Source organism: Scyliorhinus canicula, chromosome 6 (genome assembly GCF_902713615.1).
Source record: "Scyliorhinus canicula chromosome 6, sScyCan1.1, whole genome shotgun sequence".
Classification (NCBI taxonomy): domain Eukaryota; kingdom Metazoa; phylum Chordata; class Chondrichthyes; order Carcharhiniformes; family Scyliorhinidae; genus Scyliorhinus; species Scyliorhinus canicula.
In genome coordinates this window covers 78,608,527-78,626,039 of record NC_052151.1, presented here as the reverse complement: position 1 = coordinate 78,626,039, position 17,513 = coordinate 78,608,527, and the positions used below count along the sequence as shown (strand labels likewise).

Here is a 17,513-nt window from a genome sequence, read left to right as displayed (position 1 = left end):
GCCCCTGACTAAGGACGTGTGTGGAATGGCCCGCTTGCATCCTCGTCAAGGTGGGGGGGGGGGGGGGGGGGGGGGGGGGGCTCAGGCTGTGGCAGTGGCTGGGGCGGGGGACACCGGATGGACAAGCCCTATCGCCAGGAGTCCTGCAAGACTCGAGATAAGATAGAAGATTAGACTGCGGGCTTGGTGGTAATGGGCTGAGGGTGTTGTGGGGATGAGTGTGAGGGTGGGGTGAAGGTGAGGGTGGTGTCGAGGTGAACATGGTGTCGAGGGTGAGGGTGGTGTCGAGGTGAGGGTGGTGTCGAGGTGAGGGTGGTGTCGAGGTGAGGGTGGTGTGAGGGTGAGGGTGGTGTGAGGGTGAGGATTGTGTTGAGGTGAGGGTGGTGTGGGGGTGAGGGTGGGGTGGTGTGAGGGTGAGGGTGGTGTCGAGGTGAGGGTGAGGGTGTGGGTGGTGTGAGGGTGGTGTGAGGGTGCTGTCGAGGTGAGGGTGGTGTGAGGGTGAGGGTGGGGTGAGGGTGGTGTGAGGGTGAGGGTGGTGTGAGGGTGAGGGTGGTGTCGAGGTGAGGGTGGTGTGAGGGTGAGGGTGGTGTGAGGGTGAGGGTGGTGTGAGGGTGAGGGTGGTGTGAGTGTGTGAGGGTGGTGTCGAGGTGAGGGTGGTGTGAGGGTGAGGATTGTGTTGAGGTGAGGGTGGTGTGAGGGTGGTGTGAGGGTGAGGGTGGTGTCGAGGTGAGGGTGGTGTGAGGGTGAGGGTGGTGTCGAGGTGAGGGTGGTGTGAGGGTGAGGGTGGTGTGAGTGTGAGGGTGGTGGGGGGGTGAGGATTGTGTTGAGGTGAGGGTGGTGTGGGGGTGAGGGTGGGGTGGTGTGAGGGTGTGGGTGGTGTGAGGGTGGTGTGAGGGTGAGGGTGCTGTCGAGGTGAGGGTGGTGTGAGGGTGAGGGTGGTGTCGAGGTGAGGGTGGTGTGAGGGTGGTGTGGGGGTGAGGGTAGGGTGGTGTGAGGGTGTGGGTGGTGTGAGGGTGGTGTGAGGGTGAGGGTGGTGTGAGGGTGAGTGTGGTGTGAGGGTGAGGGTGGTGTCGAGGTGAGGGTGGTGTGAGGGTGAGGGTGGTGTCGAGGTGAGGGTGGTGTGAGGGTGAGGGTGGTGTGAGGGTGAGGATTGTGTTGAGGTGAGGGTGGTGTGAGGGTGGTGTGAGGGTGAGGGTGGTGTCGAGGTGAGGGTGGTGTGAGGGTGAGGGTGGTGTCGAGGTGAGGGTGGTGTGAGGGTGAGGGTGGTGTGAGTGTGAGGGTGGTGGGGGGGGTGAGGATTGTGTTGAGGTGAGGGTGGTGTGGGGGTGAGGGTGGGGTGGTGTGAGGGTGTGGGTGGTGTGAGGGTGGTGTGAGGGTGAGGGTGCTGTCGAGGTGAGGGTGGTGTGAGGGTGAGGGTGGTGTCGAGGTGAGGGTGGTGTGAGGGTGGTGTGGGGGTGAGGGTAGGGTGGTGTGAGGGTGAGGGTGTGGGTGGTGTGAGGGTGGTGTGAGGGTGAGGGTGGTGTGAGGGTGAGTGTGGTGTGAGGGTGAGGGTGGTGTCGAGGTGAGGGTGGTGTGAGGGTGAGGGTGGTGTGAGGGTGAGGGTGGTGTGAGGGTGAGGGTGGTGTGAGGGTGGTGTGAAGGTGAGGGTGGTGTGAAGGTGAGGGTGGTGTGAGGGTGAGGGTGGTGTGAGGGTGAGGGTGGTGTCGAGGTGAGGGTGGTGTGAGGGTGAGGGTGGTGTGAGGGTGAGGGTGGTGTCGAGGTGAGGGTGGTATGATGGTGAGGGTGGTGTGAGGGTGGTGTGAGGGTGAGGGTGGTGTGAGGGTGGTGTCGAGGTGAGGGTGGTGTCGAGGTGAGGGTGGTGTCGAGGTGAGGGTGGTGTCGAGGTGAGGGTGGTGTGAGGGTGGTGTGAGGGTGAGGGTGGTGTGAGGGTGAGGGTGGTGTGAGGGTGAGGGTGGTGTCGAGGTGAGGGTGGTGTCGAGGTGAGGGTGGTGTGAGGGTGAGGGTGGTGTGAGGGTGAGGGTGGTGTCGAGGTGAGGGTGGTATGATGGTGAGGGTGGTGTGAGGGTGGTGTGAGGGTGAGGGTGGTGTGAGGGTGGTGTCGAGGTGAGGGTGGTGTCGAGGTGAGGGTGGTGTCGAGGTGAGGGTGGTGTCGAGGTGAGGGTGGTGTGAGGGTGGTGTGAGGGTGAGGGTGGTGTGAGGGTGAGGGTGGTGTGAGGGTGAGGGTGAGGGTGGTGTTGAGGTGAGGGTGGTGTGAGGGTGAGGGTGGTGTGAGGGTGAGGGTGAGGGTGGTGTTGAGGTGAGGGTGGTGTGAGGGTGAGGGTGGTGTGAGGGTGAGGGTGAGGGTGGTGTCGAGGTGAGGGTGGGGTGAGGGTGGTGTGAGGGTGAGGGTGGTGTCGAGGTGAGGGTGGTGTCGAGGTGAGGGTGGTGTGAGTGTGAGGGTGGTGTCGAGGTGAGGGTGAGGGTGGGGTGAGGGTGGTGTCGAGGTGAGGGTGGTGTCGAGGTGAGGGTGGTGTGAGGGTGAGGGTGGTGTGAGGGTGGTGTCGAGGTGAGGGTGGTGTGAGGGTGAGGGTGGTGTGAGGGTGGTGTCGAGGTGAGGGTGGTGTGAGGGTGAGGGTGGTGTGAGGGTGAGGGTGGTGTGAGGGTGAGGGTGGTGTCGAGGTGAGGGTGGTGTCGAGGTGAGGGTGGTGTGAGGGTAGTGGGAGGGTGAGGGTGGTGTGAGGGTGAGGGTGGTGTGAGGGTGGTGTGAGGGTGAGGGTGGTGAGGGTGAGGATGGTGTCGAGGTGAGGGTGGTGTCGAGGTGAGGGTGGGGTGAGGGTGGGGTGAAGGTGGTGTCGAGGTGAGGGTGGTGTGAGGGTGAGGGTGGGGTGAGGGTGGTGTGAGGGTGAGGGTGGTGTGAGGGTGAGGGTGGTGTGAGGGTGGTGTAAGGGTGAGGGTGAGGGTGGTGTCGAGGGTGAGGGTGGTGTCGAGGGTGAGGGTGGTGTCGAGGGTGAGGGTGAGGGAGGTGTGGCTAAGGGTGTAGGTGGTGTCGAGGTGGTGTTGGGGAACCGTGACTCAGCATGGCCTCACTTCCTTGCCCATGGCCGATGTCCACCATGGTGACCTCTCTTTCCTTTGGGCCGTCGACCACATCCAGGCTCCTCTGCTCTGCCACGGTGAGTGGCCGCAGGTCTACTGGTCCCCCTCCAGTTTTCTCCCCCTCCCGTTGGTTATGAGTGGCCTTCTCCTGGGGTGGGGGGAACAGAGAATACACAGTGTTAAACAGTCTGACCTCTGCAGGGTCAACCGCCTCTCCTCCACCGTGTACAGGAGGGTCACGAGCTCGACGTCCGTGAAACGGAGTGCAGCTCTCCTTGCTGCCATCTTGATGGCTGGAATGGTGTGTGTGGGGGGTGCAGTGTGTATATGTGGCTGCAGCTTGTCAGCCTCCTGAGTGTCAACATTGTACCCGGCGAATCCGGCACTGTTACTCTTTGTGTTCCACGTGGCGCTGGTGCTAGCCCCTTAGCAGTAGCTGAATCAGTCCAGGTGCGGTGCCATCTTTGCTGTCGTGGAACTCCAAGAATCCTGCCCTGGTGTCAACACTTTGTCTCAGGAACGGAGAAAAGACAGGAAGGTGAAGCTGAGACCACAATCAGATCAGCCTTGATCTTATTGAAAGGCGGAGCAGGCTCAAAGGGCCGAAAGGCCTACTCTAATGTTCCTTTGTAAAGCTATAGCTTCTTTTATGTCCTTCAGTGGAATTAATCCTTTGAACATGGATGGATTCTCATTATCTTATTTTTTCATAATAGATTGTCAGTTTCAAGCTGATTCTGTTTGGAATTCAAAGTACACAAAGTGCTACACCTATTTGCATATTGTGCACTTTAATGCAAAGTGGGAGCATATCGTTCCATTATTTGTAGATGTGCTGTTTAAAAAAAGTTATTGCACTGTTCAAAGAGTGAATGTCTTTCTAATCAGATCTGTTTCATGTTTACACGTGCACTAGCCTTTTTAAAATTCATGTAGCATATTGTATGAATACAGTGACTAACAGAAGTCGCAGATGAATGGGTATGGCTTTGAATTCCAATAACTCTATCATTTGGTATTTGAGTTTGTTTCCTTTTCAGGACATTCTCAAGTGTGGTAATAACTGCCATCTGCGAAAGAGCACACAGATACCTGGTATAGACAGTGACTCCTTTCTCTTCTATACTGATTAGGAATGACTTGCCAGTTGATTCGGAATGACCCCTCAATTCCCGAGAGCCTCGGTTCCTTATGGTGCTCATGAGCTCACCTGCCAGACTTTGCTGCGAAAGAAGATCTAATTGAAGAACATAGGAAGCCTTCTACAGCAAACAGATGTTGTCTGTAGCCATTCATTAGATGGTTTAATATTGGTCCAAACTTAAAGCACAAATTATTTAATTCAAGGCAAATAGTGGCCCAGAAATTCGATGGCACTGCGCCCAGTGTTCAGGCCCAAAATCAGAGTCAGTCACGCAGTCAGGGTCAGGTTTAGCTCAGTGGGCTAAACAGTTGGCTTGTAATGCAAAACAAGGCTAGCAGCACGGGTTCAATTCCCGTACCAGCCTCCCCGAACAGGCGCCGGAATGTGGCGACTAGGGGCTTTTCACAGTAACTTCATTGAAGCCTACTTGTGACAATGAACGATCATCATTATTATTATTAGGTAGGCAGCCTGCACACGTTCATTACAAGCCTGAAACGCACCGCCAGCCATTTGTATTTCTCTATAGGCATCCAAAATGCAACATAGAACCATTAAATGGAGGAATTGATGAATTGAAATAAGGGGCTATACACTTGGTTATGGAACATGGGCACAAGAACACCTTCGGCGCGCCTGACTCAGTAACGCTACCAGGCTGATAAACCTCTCAAGAGGCCTCTCACGAGACTTGCAAGGCTCAGAACACCTTGAGAGATCTAACAAGATCTAGTGAGACGTTGGTTCTCACCCTTGCTGGGCAAGATCCAGATTGACATATTTAAGTGAGCCATTTAATATGTTGGTGCCCGGTTCTCCCAGACCACAGGAACAAATGACCGCCCCTGGGAGTCCTCACCATGGCGCCGTTTAGCTCTTGTCCACACAAACGTGGATAATAATAATAATAATCTTTATTGCCACAAGTAGGCTTGCATTAACACTGCAATGAAGTTACTGTGAAAAGCCCCTAGTCGCCCCATTCTGGCGCCTGTTTGGGTACACCAGAGGGAGAATTCAGTATGTCCAAATTACCTAAGAGCACGTCTTTCGGGACTTGTGGAAGGAAACCAGAGCACGGAGGAAATCCATGCAGACACAGGGAGAACGTGCAGACTCCGCACAGACAGTGACCCAAGCCAGGAATCAAACCTGGGACCCTGGCGCTGTGAAGCAACAGTGCTAACCACTGTGCTACCGTGCCACCCATCAGAGAGGGTGGCGTCTGGGGAATTTGATGCTGAGTTCTGGAGGCTGTGAGCAGAGGAAGAGCAGACAAGAGTAAAGCTTGACAACCCTGCAGAGGTAATTAGTGTCACAAGTCGGCTTACATTACACTGAAATTATATTACAGTGAAAACCCCCTAGTTGCCGCATACACAGAGGGAGAATCCAGAATGTCCAATTCACCTAACAAGCATTGGACATTTTGAATTTAACTTCTTTCTATATTGCAGCCACTTCCTGGCTCTTAGTTTCTTCATGATTTCATTGCACAATTGTTGCCTGGAGAATTTTCTTCCCATGGTAGTTGGGGGGGGGCGGCGGGGGATGTCAGGACATCGCTGTTCTGTCCATTGCAGCCTCCAAAACATTATCAGAGAAACTAGGAGGCACACTTAGCTGGTTACAACATTTCTCTTCTTCAGCTGTTGTGCACTTACCCAATAAAAAGGGCTGCCTTTAAGTGGTGTCGCAGGTGTCCCAATTTGTGGTTCACCTGGCCCACCCTAACTGAGACTTGTTATAATGAGGTCTCGGAACTAATTTAATGTGCTGCCAAGGACCAAATTAAACTGATGCATGCAATGAGCAGCTGTCCCCCATCAGACACTATTTTCAGACACTGCTGAATTCCGAGGCCCTGTTATTTTCAATACTGATTCAGTGCGTCATTAAACATATTTGCATATGATTTGATCTAACTTGAACCTTATTCTTCAAAGTTTACTTCACCGATTCACTGCAAACTGTTTGCAAGCAAGCCCATAATGCAGTATCAGGCAACCAAGGTACCATTGAGCCCAAGGTGCCTCTGTATTATTGGACGTGAGGGCTGACAATGTATCTCAGCTGTATAATTTGCCACACTGCAATCAAAGTCGAGGCTCATTGCACTTATGTTTTACTTTAATGTTCTTTAACTCCTGACCATGAGCAGGAGACAGAAGCAACTCCTGATTGACTTATACAGCCAGATTTGGATACTGCTCTCGTATATAATCTGGACACTACCAGGAAGGCATGTTCATTTGGTTGTTGCTAAAGATACTTTGCAGTTCCTGCTGTATCTGTTTTCTTACTGAACAACGGGAGTAATTGAAAATTTGTAAAAGATTCTTAAAACTGCTCTGCATATTTTGCAGTGATTATTTCTACAGCTGGAAAGTGTTTTAGTATCCAACCATGAATCTTATTATAGGCAGCTCCTTGTATCTGCAAATTAGGGAGGAGGGGACAGATCAGAGGAAGCATGCAGGGCATGTTTGTGGAACTATGAAAGTCCTAATGCTGGCATATTTTTATTATGGGGCCTTGGCAGCTTTCCTAGATTTGCTAAGGTCATAGAAGACAGAAGGTAGCAGTGGAAGGGTGCTTTTCTGAATGGAGGGCTGTGACTAATGGTGTTCTGGAAGGATTAATGCTCGGACCATTGTTGTTCCTCGTATTTCTAAATGATTTGGAGGAAAATGTAACTGGTCCTCCCTGACCTTTGCGCACCGGCACTCCTAGGACTGGACTTCCAGTGCAACCTGCAGAGCTTGGCCTTCCAATTCGGCGGCCCGATACCCCCCTCACTGTCTGCAGCCTCGCGTCCCTCAAAGTGGACCCCCCCTCCTTGTTTGCTAATCTCACCCCCGATTGCAAACCCGTCGCAACACGGAGCAGACGGTACAGCGCCCAGGACCGGACCTTCATCAGGTCCGAGGTCCAGAGGTTACTGAAGGAAGGGGTCATCGAGGGCAGCAACAGTCCCTGGTGAGCCCAAGTGCTGGTGGTCCGGAGTAGGGAGAAAAACTGGATGGTCATCGACTATAGCCAGACCATCAACCGGTTTATGCAACTGGACGCGTATCCTCTCCGCCGTATTGCCGCCATGGTAAACGATATCGCGAAATACAAAGTCTTCTCCACTGTGGACCTTAAGTCCGCTTATCACCAGCTCCCCATCCGCGCAAGTGAGCGCAAGTACACCGCGTTCGAGGCTGATGGGCGCCTCTACCACTTCCTTAGGGTTCCATTCGGTGTCACAAATGGGTTCTCGGTCTTCCAACGGGAGATGGACCGAATGGTCGACAAGTATGGATTACGGGCTACCTTCCCGTATCTCGATAATGTCACCATCTGCGCCCACGACCAGCAGGACCATGACGCCAACCTCCGGAAATTTCTCCAAACCGCAAAACTCCTTAACCTCACATACAATAAGGATAAGTGCGTGTTTAGCACCAACAGTCTAGCCATCCTCGGCTACGTAGTGCGTAATGGAGTGATAGGCCCCGACCCTGAACGCATGCGCCCCCTAATGGAACTCCCTCTCCCCAATACCCTCAAATCCTTCAAACGCTGCCTGGGTTTCTTCGCTTACTACGCCCAATGGGTTCCCAATTACGCCGACAAGGCCCGTCCCCTCATTCAAACCACGACCTTCCCGCCGTCGACAGAGGCCTGCCAGGCCTTTAGCCGCATCAAAGCGGACATCGCAAAGGCCACGATGCGCGCCATCGACGAGTCCCTCCCCTTCCAGGTCGAGAGCGACGCATCAGAAGTAGCTCTGGCGGCCACCCTGAACCAAGCGGGCAGACCCGTGGCCTTCTTCTCCAGAACCCTCCAGGCTTCCGAACTCCGCCACTCCTCTGTGGAAAAGGAAGCCCAGGCCATAGTCGAAGCTGTGCGACATTGGAGGCACTATTTGGCCGGCAGGAAGTTTACCCTCCTCACAGACCAACGGTCAGTGGTCTTCATAGAACATAGAACAGTACAGCACAGAACAGACCCTTCGGCCCTCGATGTTGTGCCGAGCCATAATCACCCTACTCAAACCCACGTATCCACCCTATACCCGTAACCCAACAACCCCCCCCCCCCCCCCCCCCCCCCCCCTTAACCTTACTTTTTAGGACACTACGGGCAATTTAGCATGGCCAATCCACCTAACCCGCACATCTTTGGACTGTGGGAGGAAACCGGAGCACCCGGAGGAAACCCACGCACACACGGGGAGGACGTGCAGACTCCGCACAGACAGTGACCCAGCCGGGAATCGAACCTGGGACCCTGGAGCTGTGAAGCATTTATGCTAACCACCATGCTACCGTGCTGCCCATTGCTACCGTGCTGCCCATGTTTGATAATGCACAAAGGGGCAAGATTAAGAATGACAAGATATTACGGTGGCGGATCGAGTTGTCCATGTACAACTATGAGATCTTGTATCGTCCTGGGAAGCTCAATGAGCCTCCTGATGCCCTGTCCCGCGGTACCTGCGCCAGCGCGCAGATAGACCGCCTCCTCTCCCTCCACGCGGACCTCTGCTATCCAGGGGTGACCCGTTTCTACCATTTCATAAAGGTCCGCAACCTGCCTTTCTCCATCGAGGAAGTCAGGACAGCAACCCGTGACTGCCACATCTGCGCAGAGTGCAAACCGCACTTCTACCGCCCCGAGCGCGCACATCTGATCAAAGCATCTCGTCGCTTCGAACGTCTCAGCATTGACTTCAAGGGGCCCCTTCCCTCTAATCGACGAATACTCCCGCTTCCCCTTCGCCATTCCCTACCCCGACATGACCACATCGACCGTCATTAAGGCCCTCCTCTCCATCGTCTCCCTGTTCGGCTACCCCGCATACAGACATAGCGATCGGTGGTCCTCATTTTTGAGTGACGAGCTGCGTCAATTCCTGCTCAACAGGGGCATTGCCTCTAACAGGACGACCAGCTATAACCCTCGGGGTAACGGACAGGTCGAGCGGGAGAATGGTACCATCTGGAAGACCATACTACTGGCCCTCCGGTCCAGAGATCTCCCTATTTATCGATGGAAAGAGGTTATCCCCGATGCCCTACATTCTATCCGCTCACTCCTCTGTACCGCAACAAATCAGACACCTAGAACATAGAACAGTACAGCACAGAACAGGCCCTTCGGCCCTCGATGTTGTGCCGAGCAATGACCTCATGAACGTCTTCTTGTTTTCCCCAGGAAGTTGTCCTCCGGATCCCCTCTCCCGACGTGGCTGGCCGCCCCCGGACCCATCTTGCTCCGGAAGCATGTGCGGGTGCACAAGTCCGACCCGTTGGTGGAACAAGTCCAGTTACTCCACGCTAACCCGCAGTATGCGTATGTGGAGTACCCCGACGGTCTGCAGGACACGGTCTCCCTCCGGGACCTGGCACCCGCCGGCGTGCGGCCTTCCCCCCCCCCTTCACCACAGACCCCCCCCCCCCCCCCGTTTTTTTTCCCCCAGCGCCCCACCCAGGCCACCCCTTCCCCATCCATGGCGTCTCCACCACCGCTCCCGGACTCCAGGACATCAGCGGAACCACCACCATCGGCTGAACCAACGTCACCAACTCCACTGCGGCGGTCTGCCAGGACGTCACGGGCCACGAAAAGGCTGATCGAGTCTATTTAATTTACAACAACTCCATGGACCTTGTATGGACAATATGTACTATTGTTAATTGTCTGGGCCAGTGGCAAGCCAAATTTTTTTTTCTCCCTTTTCTGGCTGCTACTCATACCACCAGTCCCCCACCCCTCCCCCGGCTCTAGTTGATACCCCCCCACCCGTCTTCTTTCTGCGCAAGGGGTGAATGTGGTGATATGATTTGCAAAGCTGTCTGCCATTGGTGCAGAACACTGGCTTACCATTGGCCCTGGTCGGTCATGTGCCTCTCGACCGATTGGTTGAGACCAGTCATGTGACGGCTCCCCGATTGGTCGAGAGGCTGAGTTAACCCCGCCTCCAGAGCGAAGTATAAATACCCAGAATTCCCGGCGGTCGTCCATTTACTGTAGTCGACCGCAGGGCTAACTTCTAGCTTATTAAAGCCTAACTTTTGTACAGCAACTCGTCTCGCGTTCGATTGATGGTTCATCACAGACACTTTTTCTCCGGGTGAAAAAGTCAATTACTAGGGGACATAGGTTTAAGGTGCGAGGGGGGGAAGTTTAGAGGAGATGTGCAAGGAAAGTTTTTTTTACACATAGGGTGGTGGTTGCCTGGAATGCACTGCCGGGAGAGGTGTTGGAAGTAGATCCGATAGTGACATTTAAGAGGCATCTTGAAGATTACATGAATAGGATGTGAATAGAGGGATACGGACCCCGGAAGTGCAGTATGTAGTATGTTACAATATCGTAATGTAACACAGGCATCATGATTGGTGCAGGCTCGAAGGGCCGAAGGGCCTGTTCCTGTCCTGTACTGTTCTTTGAAATTAATGTGGAACAGTCTGTAATTTTTCTTAATCTTTCTGACTTTCAGAATAAATGGATCAGTCGCAGTCCAATGTTACAGAGGCGAGTCTATCATGTTATGGCAGCTGTCAATAGAAAACTTTACGTCCTTGGAGGAAATGATTTGGACTACAACAATGATCGGATTCTAGTTCGTCAAATTGACTGTTATAACATGGACACTGACCAATGGGTCCGCTGCCATTTCAACCTGCTCACAGGTAGGTGTTTTTAGGTTTGTGAGAATTTTCCATTAGTGACAGGTTAATTTGACATGCTTAAGAGCATGCTGTTATTGTTTTAAAGTAATTGTATTTTGTTGTTCATTCACCATCAACATCAATGTTTTTTTAAAAATGTATTTTATTTTAAGCATGTGTAAAAAATATCAGCATATACGACAACATCAGGGTGGCGCAGTGGTTAGCTCCGCTGCCTCACAGCGCCGAGGTCCGGGTTTAATCCTGGCTTTGGGTCACTGTACGTGTGGAGTTTGCACATTCTCCCCGTGTTTGCGTGTGTTTCGCACCCACAACCCAAAGATGTGCAGAATAGGTGGATTGGCCACGCTAAATTGCCCCTTAATTGGAAAAAATTAATTGGGTACTCTAAATTTATTTTAAAAAATGCATATACAACAACTCACTGCACAAACTCTCAGTCCACCATTTATACAATTGTTCGCCTTTTACCCCCTCCCCTTGGCTTTGCGATTGATTTACCATTACGTACCTTCTGTCATACAACATAGAATCCACGGTGCTTGAATCATAGAATCCCTACAGTGCAGGAGGCCATTTGACCAATCAAGTCTGCACCGGCCCTTGGAAAGAGCACCCTACTTAAACCCATACCTTCACCCTATCCCCGTAACGCTGCCTAACATTTTGGACACCAAGGGCAATTTAACATGGCCAATCCACCTAATCTGCACACCTTTGTACTGTGGGAGGAAACCAGAGCAAGCGTAGGAAACCCACCCAAGCAGAGGAAACCCATGGCGGAGTGGGCTCAATGGGCCAAACTGTCTACGCATCCAATTTCACTTCAGTCATCACAATTAATCTACCTAAAGCAGTCCTTGAATTAACTTGTTATTGCCCTATGAACTATTGAAGTTGCACACATCAAGTTTTCTTGTACTCAAATGTTCAGTTTCAAAAGACGTCAGAAATTTGAGCATGGCTGCGTGCGAAATGTATGTTAATGCAAATTGTGGAACTATCTGCTATCACGATTGTGTGATTCCCTGTGCCATACTGAATTCACCTCAGTGGTTGTTGTGAGTAGGTGGTTAGGTGGATTGGCCATACTAAATTGCCCATAGTGTTCAAAAAAGGTTAGTTGGGGTTACTGAGTTGTGGAGATAGGTTGGAGGTGTGGGCTTAGGTGGGTTGGTTTTTCCGGTGCGGGCTCGATAGGCCAAATGGCCTCCTTTTGCACTGTAAATTCTATATCTATGTCTATGAGTAGTAAAGGAGCTTTGATGCAGCAAAGTGAATATTGTAACTGATTTTGTTGTGGAGAGGAGCTGTTATGGTGAGGTTCACAGTGATGCGGCGAAAAGGGACCCCATAAATGTTGGCCGGACAAGTAATGGTGTGAGTCACTCATGGCCAGGAAATTCTAATGATGTGTGTTGTGGACACACTATTACTGTAACATAAGCTGTCAGTTAATTCCCACCCATTATTTTGACAGAACTGATAATCTGTGTAATTATTTGTTTCAGTTATTGCCCTATGGTTAGGGGGGGGGATTGTTGGGTTACGGGTATAGGGTGGATACGTGGGTTTGAGTAGGGTGATCATGGCTCGGCACAACATTGAGGGCCGAAGGGCCTGTTCTGTGCTGTACTGTTCTATGTTCTAGTTAATCTAGTTAATTATTAAAAACTTCGGTAAACTTATTTCTCAGCAATATGGTTAATAAAACGGTCAAGGGGTGTCAGACAACGTGTTGCCAATTAGTGAATTGAGTACCAGCATTTATTTTTCACACGTTAACTTGAGGTTGCTTTAACCAGGCAACCCGTTACAAGCAGGCACCTTGAGGGAATTACATTACAGGCACCAAACATATTATAACCTGTGCACATCATTGGTACAGGTCATTTTAATATTATCTAAAATATCTAGCAAGAAAGCTTCAAAGCAATAATCAGCGCATTAGAGAGATTTCACCTCACATCTCCAGGGATAATTACAGGACCTAAAAGTTTAAAGCAATGATATTTTCTGACCAGGGGATGTTTAACTGCCCTTTTGATGGCATTCTGATGGTAAAGTGTCATTATTATTGTGAAGACGTGAAAGACTTCAGCTGACAAATCATATACATGGTTCCTTTGTCATCAGTCGCTGTTCAAAATATAAATTGTTCAATTTACCATGGAGTTCCTGGCAGAACCACCACTGAAATGAAATGAAAAATGACTGGCATGAAAAATGAAAAAAAACTGGCAAGCTGGTCAGTCCTGAAAGACATAGTTGTGAGGAAGGGCAAGGCAACAAACTGGGGGGGGGTCACCGTTGACCAAACACTGAAATGGGCCAGCAAATTCAACACTATGGGCTGGAATGTTTGGCTGTGCCTGCTGCAAGATCAACATGGATGGGACATTGACCATGTATGGGTCCATTGACCTCGGGTGGGAATTTACGGTTGGCGAGCAGACGTGCTGAAGAAGCCCGCCCTGTAATTATAAGAGCCGGGCAGAGGAGGGTTCTCTGCAGCAAATGGCTCATCTTCTGACCTGAACATTCAGCTCCACCATTTGCAGGACTCAGGCCAACAGTGTGACGAACGATTCACCAATTGTCAGGATGGTTTCAACCACAATATGTCAGAAACTAGAACTTATCCAGTATTAAGCAATCCTTTTCAATAATATTGCTGAACTCCATATCGACGCACTCCAATAGTTGTGAATTCTTGCATCTCTATATATTTTCTACAGGATGCATTGCAGCACCTCACCAATCTTCATTCAATAGCACCTCCCAGAACATGTCCTTTAATACAAAAGAAGACAAGAGAAACAATATATGATAACACCATGGCCTAAATCTTCCATTCAGCATCGGAATCCTATTTCCAACCTTCAAAAGGCAAAAGAATGCACACTTAAATTCTTCCAAAATTTTAGTACAGCCTTCTGATGGAGGATCCTGCAGAACTGACCCAGTGCAGAAATCTTTGGCAGGAACAGGGTAGAGAAGCAGTGTAGGAATCATGTCCCTGTTTTATGACAGAAGCTACAGTTGAATCTCCGACTTTTCAGAGATCAGAAGATCTCAGCCCATCACTTCCAGGTACCCCTCCAAGACGCACCTTCCTGACTTGGACCCATAACACCATGCTTTCAACATCATTGGATTAAAGTCCAAGGACGGGATTCTCTGTTTCTGAGACTAAGTGTTGACGCCGACGCAGGATTGTGGACTTTCACGACAGCAGAACTGGCGTCAAACCTGGATCGATTCAGCAACTGTGGCGGGTATTCAGCAACTGTGGAGGGTCTAGCACCGGAGCCACATGGAACACAATCGATTCCAATGAAAACGGTGTGGGATTCGCTGGAATCGTGATTGACACTCAGGAGGCTGACAAGCTGCAGCTGCATATACACACTTCACTCCCCACACACACCATTCAGCCAACAAGATGGCACTGGTTGTGCTGGAGCACGCCCATACAGCTGATGGGTCGGCTGGGATCAGAGGGCACCTAGGGGGGTAGCCTGGAGGGGACACCTATACGACCCGTGGGCTATTAGTGGCATGGGCAACTGCATGGCCGCCTTGCTAGCTGCGGCAATGGTATTCCTTGCCCGTCCACCCCGACCCTACAGCCCACCTCCAAGCCACCCTTCACTCTCTCCCCCCCCCCCCCCCCCCCCCCCCCCCCACCCAAGGCCCTGCAGAAACCCCCCACCCAGCGTCACAACTGTCAGCAAACTATGGCAATGTTGGACACTTTCCGTGTCCCCTCTTTCTCCTTCAGCAGCCACGACGCCGGTTTCACGATTTTTAAAAGCACAAGTGAACTGCATCGTCGGGAACTCAGCCCATCGGAGGCAGAGCATCGAGGAGGCCCCAGAGAATACAGGGTTGGGCCCGTTAATGACATGCAAATGGTGTCCACTGTACATGCGTTCCAGAACACATTGACGCCACTGTCGAAGTGACGTAAAATTGCGATTTTGTGTCAAATCAGCACCCACCGCGATTTTAGCGTCAGAACCGATTCTCCGCCAAATCACGTTTCGCGATTTTGGCATCAGCCAACGGGGAATCCCGCCCCTCCACTTTCCTACATGTCAGTATTATGGGACCCCATCAGTACAAAGACTATAGCTGTTTACAGAGAAGTCCCACTATCAACTTTGCAAGGAAAGTAAAGATGGGCAATTATTGCAGCCCCAGCCGACATCACCAAACTTTCCAAGAACAAATAAAACAAATGTAATTCAGACATTCCAGCATGATCGCTCCGCGTCATTATGATTGTCACGCCATCTGTTCCAGTCATATGCTGATGGATTTGGGGGGAAGGGTTCAGACAACAATCTAGTGTTTATCTAGACTGCCATAATGTGATGCATTTGCATTCTGTATGACGGAGCATTCAAAATACCTTCTCAATCGATGTACGATGGCTCCACAAATAACAGTGCAGCACTGTTACTCTTTCCTCATTAAAATATTCTGCACGTTGTTTCACTGGCTTTTTACTATGTGATGGCACACTATGGCGGCATGATGGCACAGTAGTTAGCACTGCTGCCTCACAGCACCAGGGACCCGGGTTCAATTCCAGTCTTGGGTGACTATCTGTGTGGAGAGTTTGCACTTTCTCCCCTTGTAAGCATTGGTTTCCGGTTTCCTCCCACAGTCCAAAGAAGTGCAGGTTAGGTGGATTGATAGATTTCCCCTTAGTCTCCAGGGATGTTCAGGTTAGGTGGGGTTATGGGGATAGGATGGAGGAGTGGGCCTGGGTCGGGTGTTCTTTTGGAGGGTCGGTGCAGACTCGTTGGGCAGAATGGCCTCCTTCTGCACTGTAGGATTTCTATGATTCTATGACATAATGAACTAAAGGCTAACTGGAAAATCCAGATAACCATGTTTTCGGGTGGGGGTGAATAAGGTGAGAGGAGCGGCCTCCGAGGCCGTCGTGAAACTCGGCCGAGTTCACAACGGCCTTCCCGATTTATCGCGGGAGCGGAGAATTCCGCCCATGGTCTAGTAAAGTATTACCACTAGTTGTACACACAGACTTCTCGCTTCAGACAGGAAGATTCCTGTGTGTTCACTTGATTCTTCTCCCCAACTCGTGTGACTCCCTGAAAACCGCACTCTAAACTCACTGTTTCTCCACTGCAGAGCAAACTAATGAGGGTGAGGTTTCCTCCGATATTGGCCGTCATTGGGTGGGAAAAGCGGTGTTGAGATCACCAATGGCAATTGTGGCTTTTTACACCATGTATTGTGGTACTAGTTGCAAAAAGAAGGCAGGTAGGGGTTCCACATCCTATCGTGAGCTGGCATCCTCTGATTCCCTTGCCCCGCCATAAAATCAATGAACCGATGACCTTGACGCTATTTTTAAACGCCACCCCAGCACATTGAGCAATCCAGGAATCTTCATCCAGGTACCCCTGTAGAAGTCCCTGGCACCCTCTAGTACTCCCTGACATTACTTTCTCCCCCCTGAGCTTACCTCCCAGCTCCCCTGGGAGCGCTGCTTTCCAGGTGCATGTCTTCTGAGACCAGATGTACTTCACACTGTTTTGACATTATGCCGCCGTGGAAACAATGTTGATGTGGGCATTCTGCTGTATGTGCCCAATAATATACACATTTATTGCAATTAGGTTCCCGATATTGAATGGTGGAAAAAATAGTGGTGGTTGGGGGGGGGGGGGGGGGGGGGGGGGTCGCTTGCTGCTTTAATGTTGACATAAAACAGACTTTGGCCTTCTCACAATATTTCTGCTCTCTTTGCCAAATCCACCCGATCGAAATAGGAGCAAAGAATCCCAGCCTCAATCTTCCAGAGCACCTCTGCAAAACTGAACACTTTGCTGAGTTATATAACGACCTATTCAGTCAGCTACTGTCCCCGTTAGTCTTTCATCTAAAATCCCTGCCCTGTCTCTCTCTCTCTCTCTCTCTGAGTCTGGCACACACTGTGCTACTGTGTTTCCTCTGTGTTACTTGACCACTCTTGCTCGACACTAGTAAAAGAAATCTCCATAATCATTAAACTTTTCGTTTTTTTTAACCCATCTCTTTATTTTCAGGAGTTGTAAAACCTCATTTAAAATGTATATATTGTTATAATATATTGTTGATGTTATAACTGGACTGGAAAATCCCAGAAGCAACATCCTCCAAACACCGTAGCTTTTACTTTTGTTCATAAAACGTGGAGGAACGGAGTTACAGTACTGCTAATTAGTTTTAACAACAAGAAAAACACATTTATTAAACATGAAAAATTGGATTCTGATATAATACTCCTTTACTCCCCTCCAGTTTAACAATTATACTCAGGTTTTAGCATTAACATGTATTACATGGTACATCTTAAGCTACAATGGTCTCATTTACACACAAAGTCCCTTTTAAGCACGCAAGATAACTGTGGTAAGGCACACTCCTCTCTGAATCCAAGTGAATGTCTGTGGATTTCTCCTCAAAATGCCTCCAGATGGTTCTTCTACCGTGAGCCACCTTGTCTCGCTGAACTCCGGCTTCCACACAAGCGATTTCAAATTCCGCTTTCACTCTGCTTCCATCGAGATTTGCTTTTAGGTTTTGCACCC

At 50.8% G+C, this 17,513-nt stretch overlaps 1 protein-coding gene across 3 annotated transcripts in view; it reads left to right on the top strand.

Moving 5' to 3' along the window:
- Nucleotides 1-17,513, top strand: part of klhl32 (kelch-like family member 32) — a 385,844-nt gene that overhangs the window by 348,812 nt on the left and 19,519 nt on the right. For all 3 annotated transcript variants that reach the window (XM_038799548.1, XM_038799547.1, XM_038799549.1), the window contains one exon: nucleotides 10,713-10,905. In XM_038799548.1, coding sequence (XP_038655476.1) covers nucleotides 10,713-10,905 — 193 coding nt within the window. The remainder of the gene's footprint in view (nucleotides 1-10,712; nucleotides 10,906-17,513) is intronic.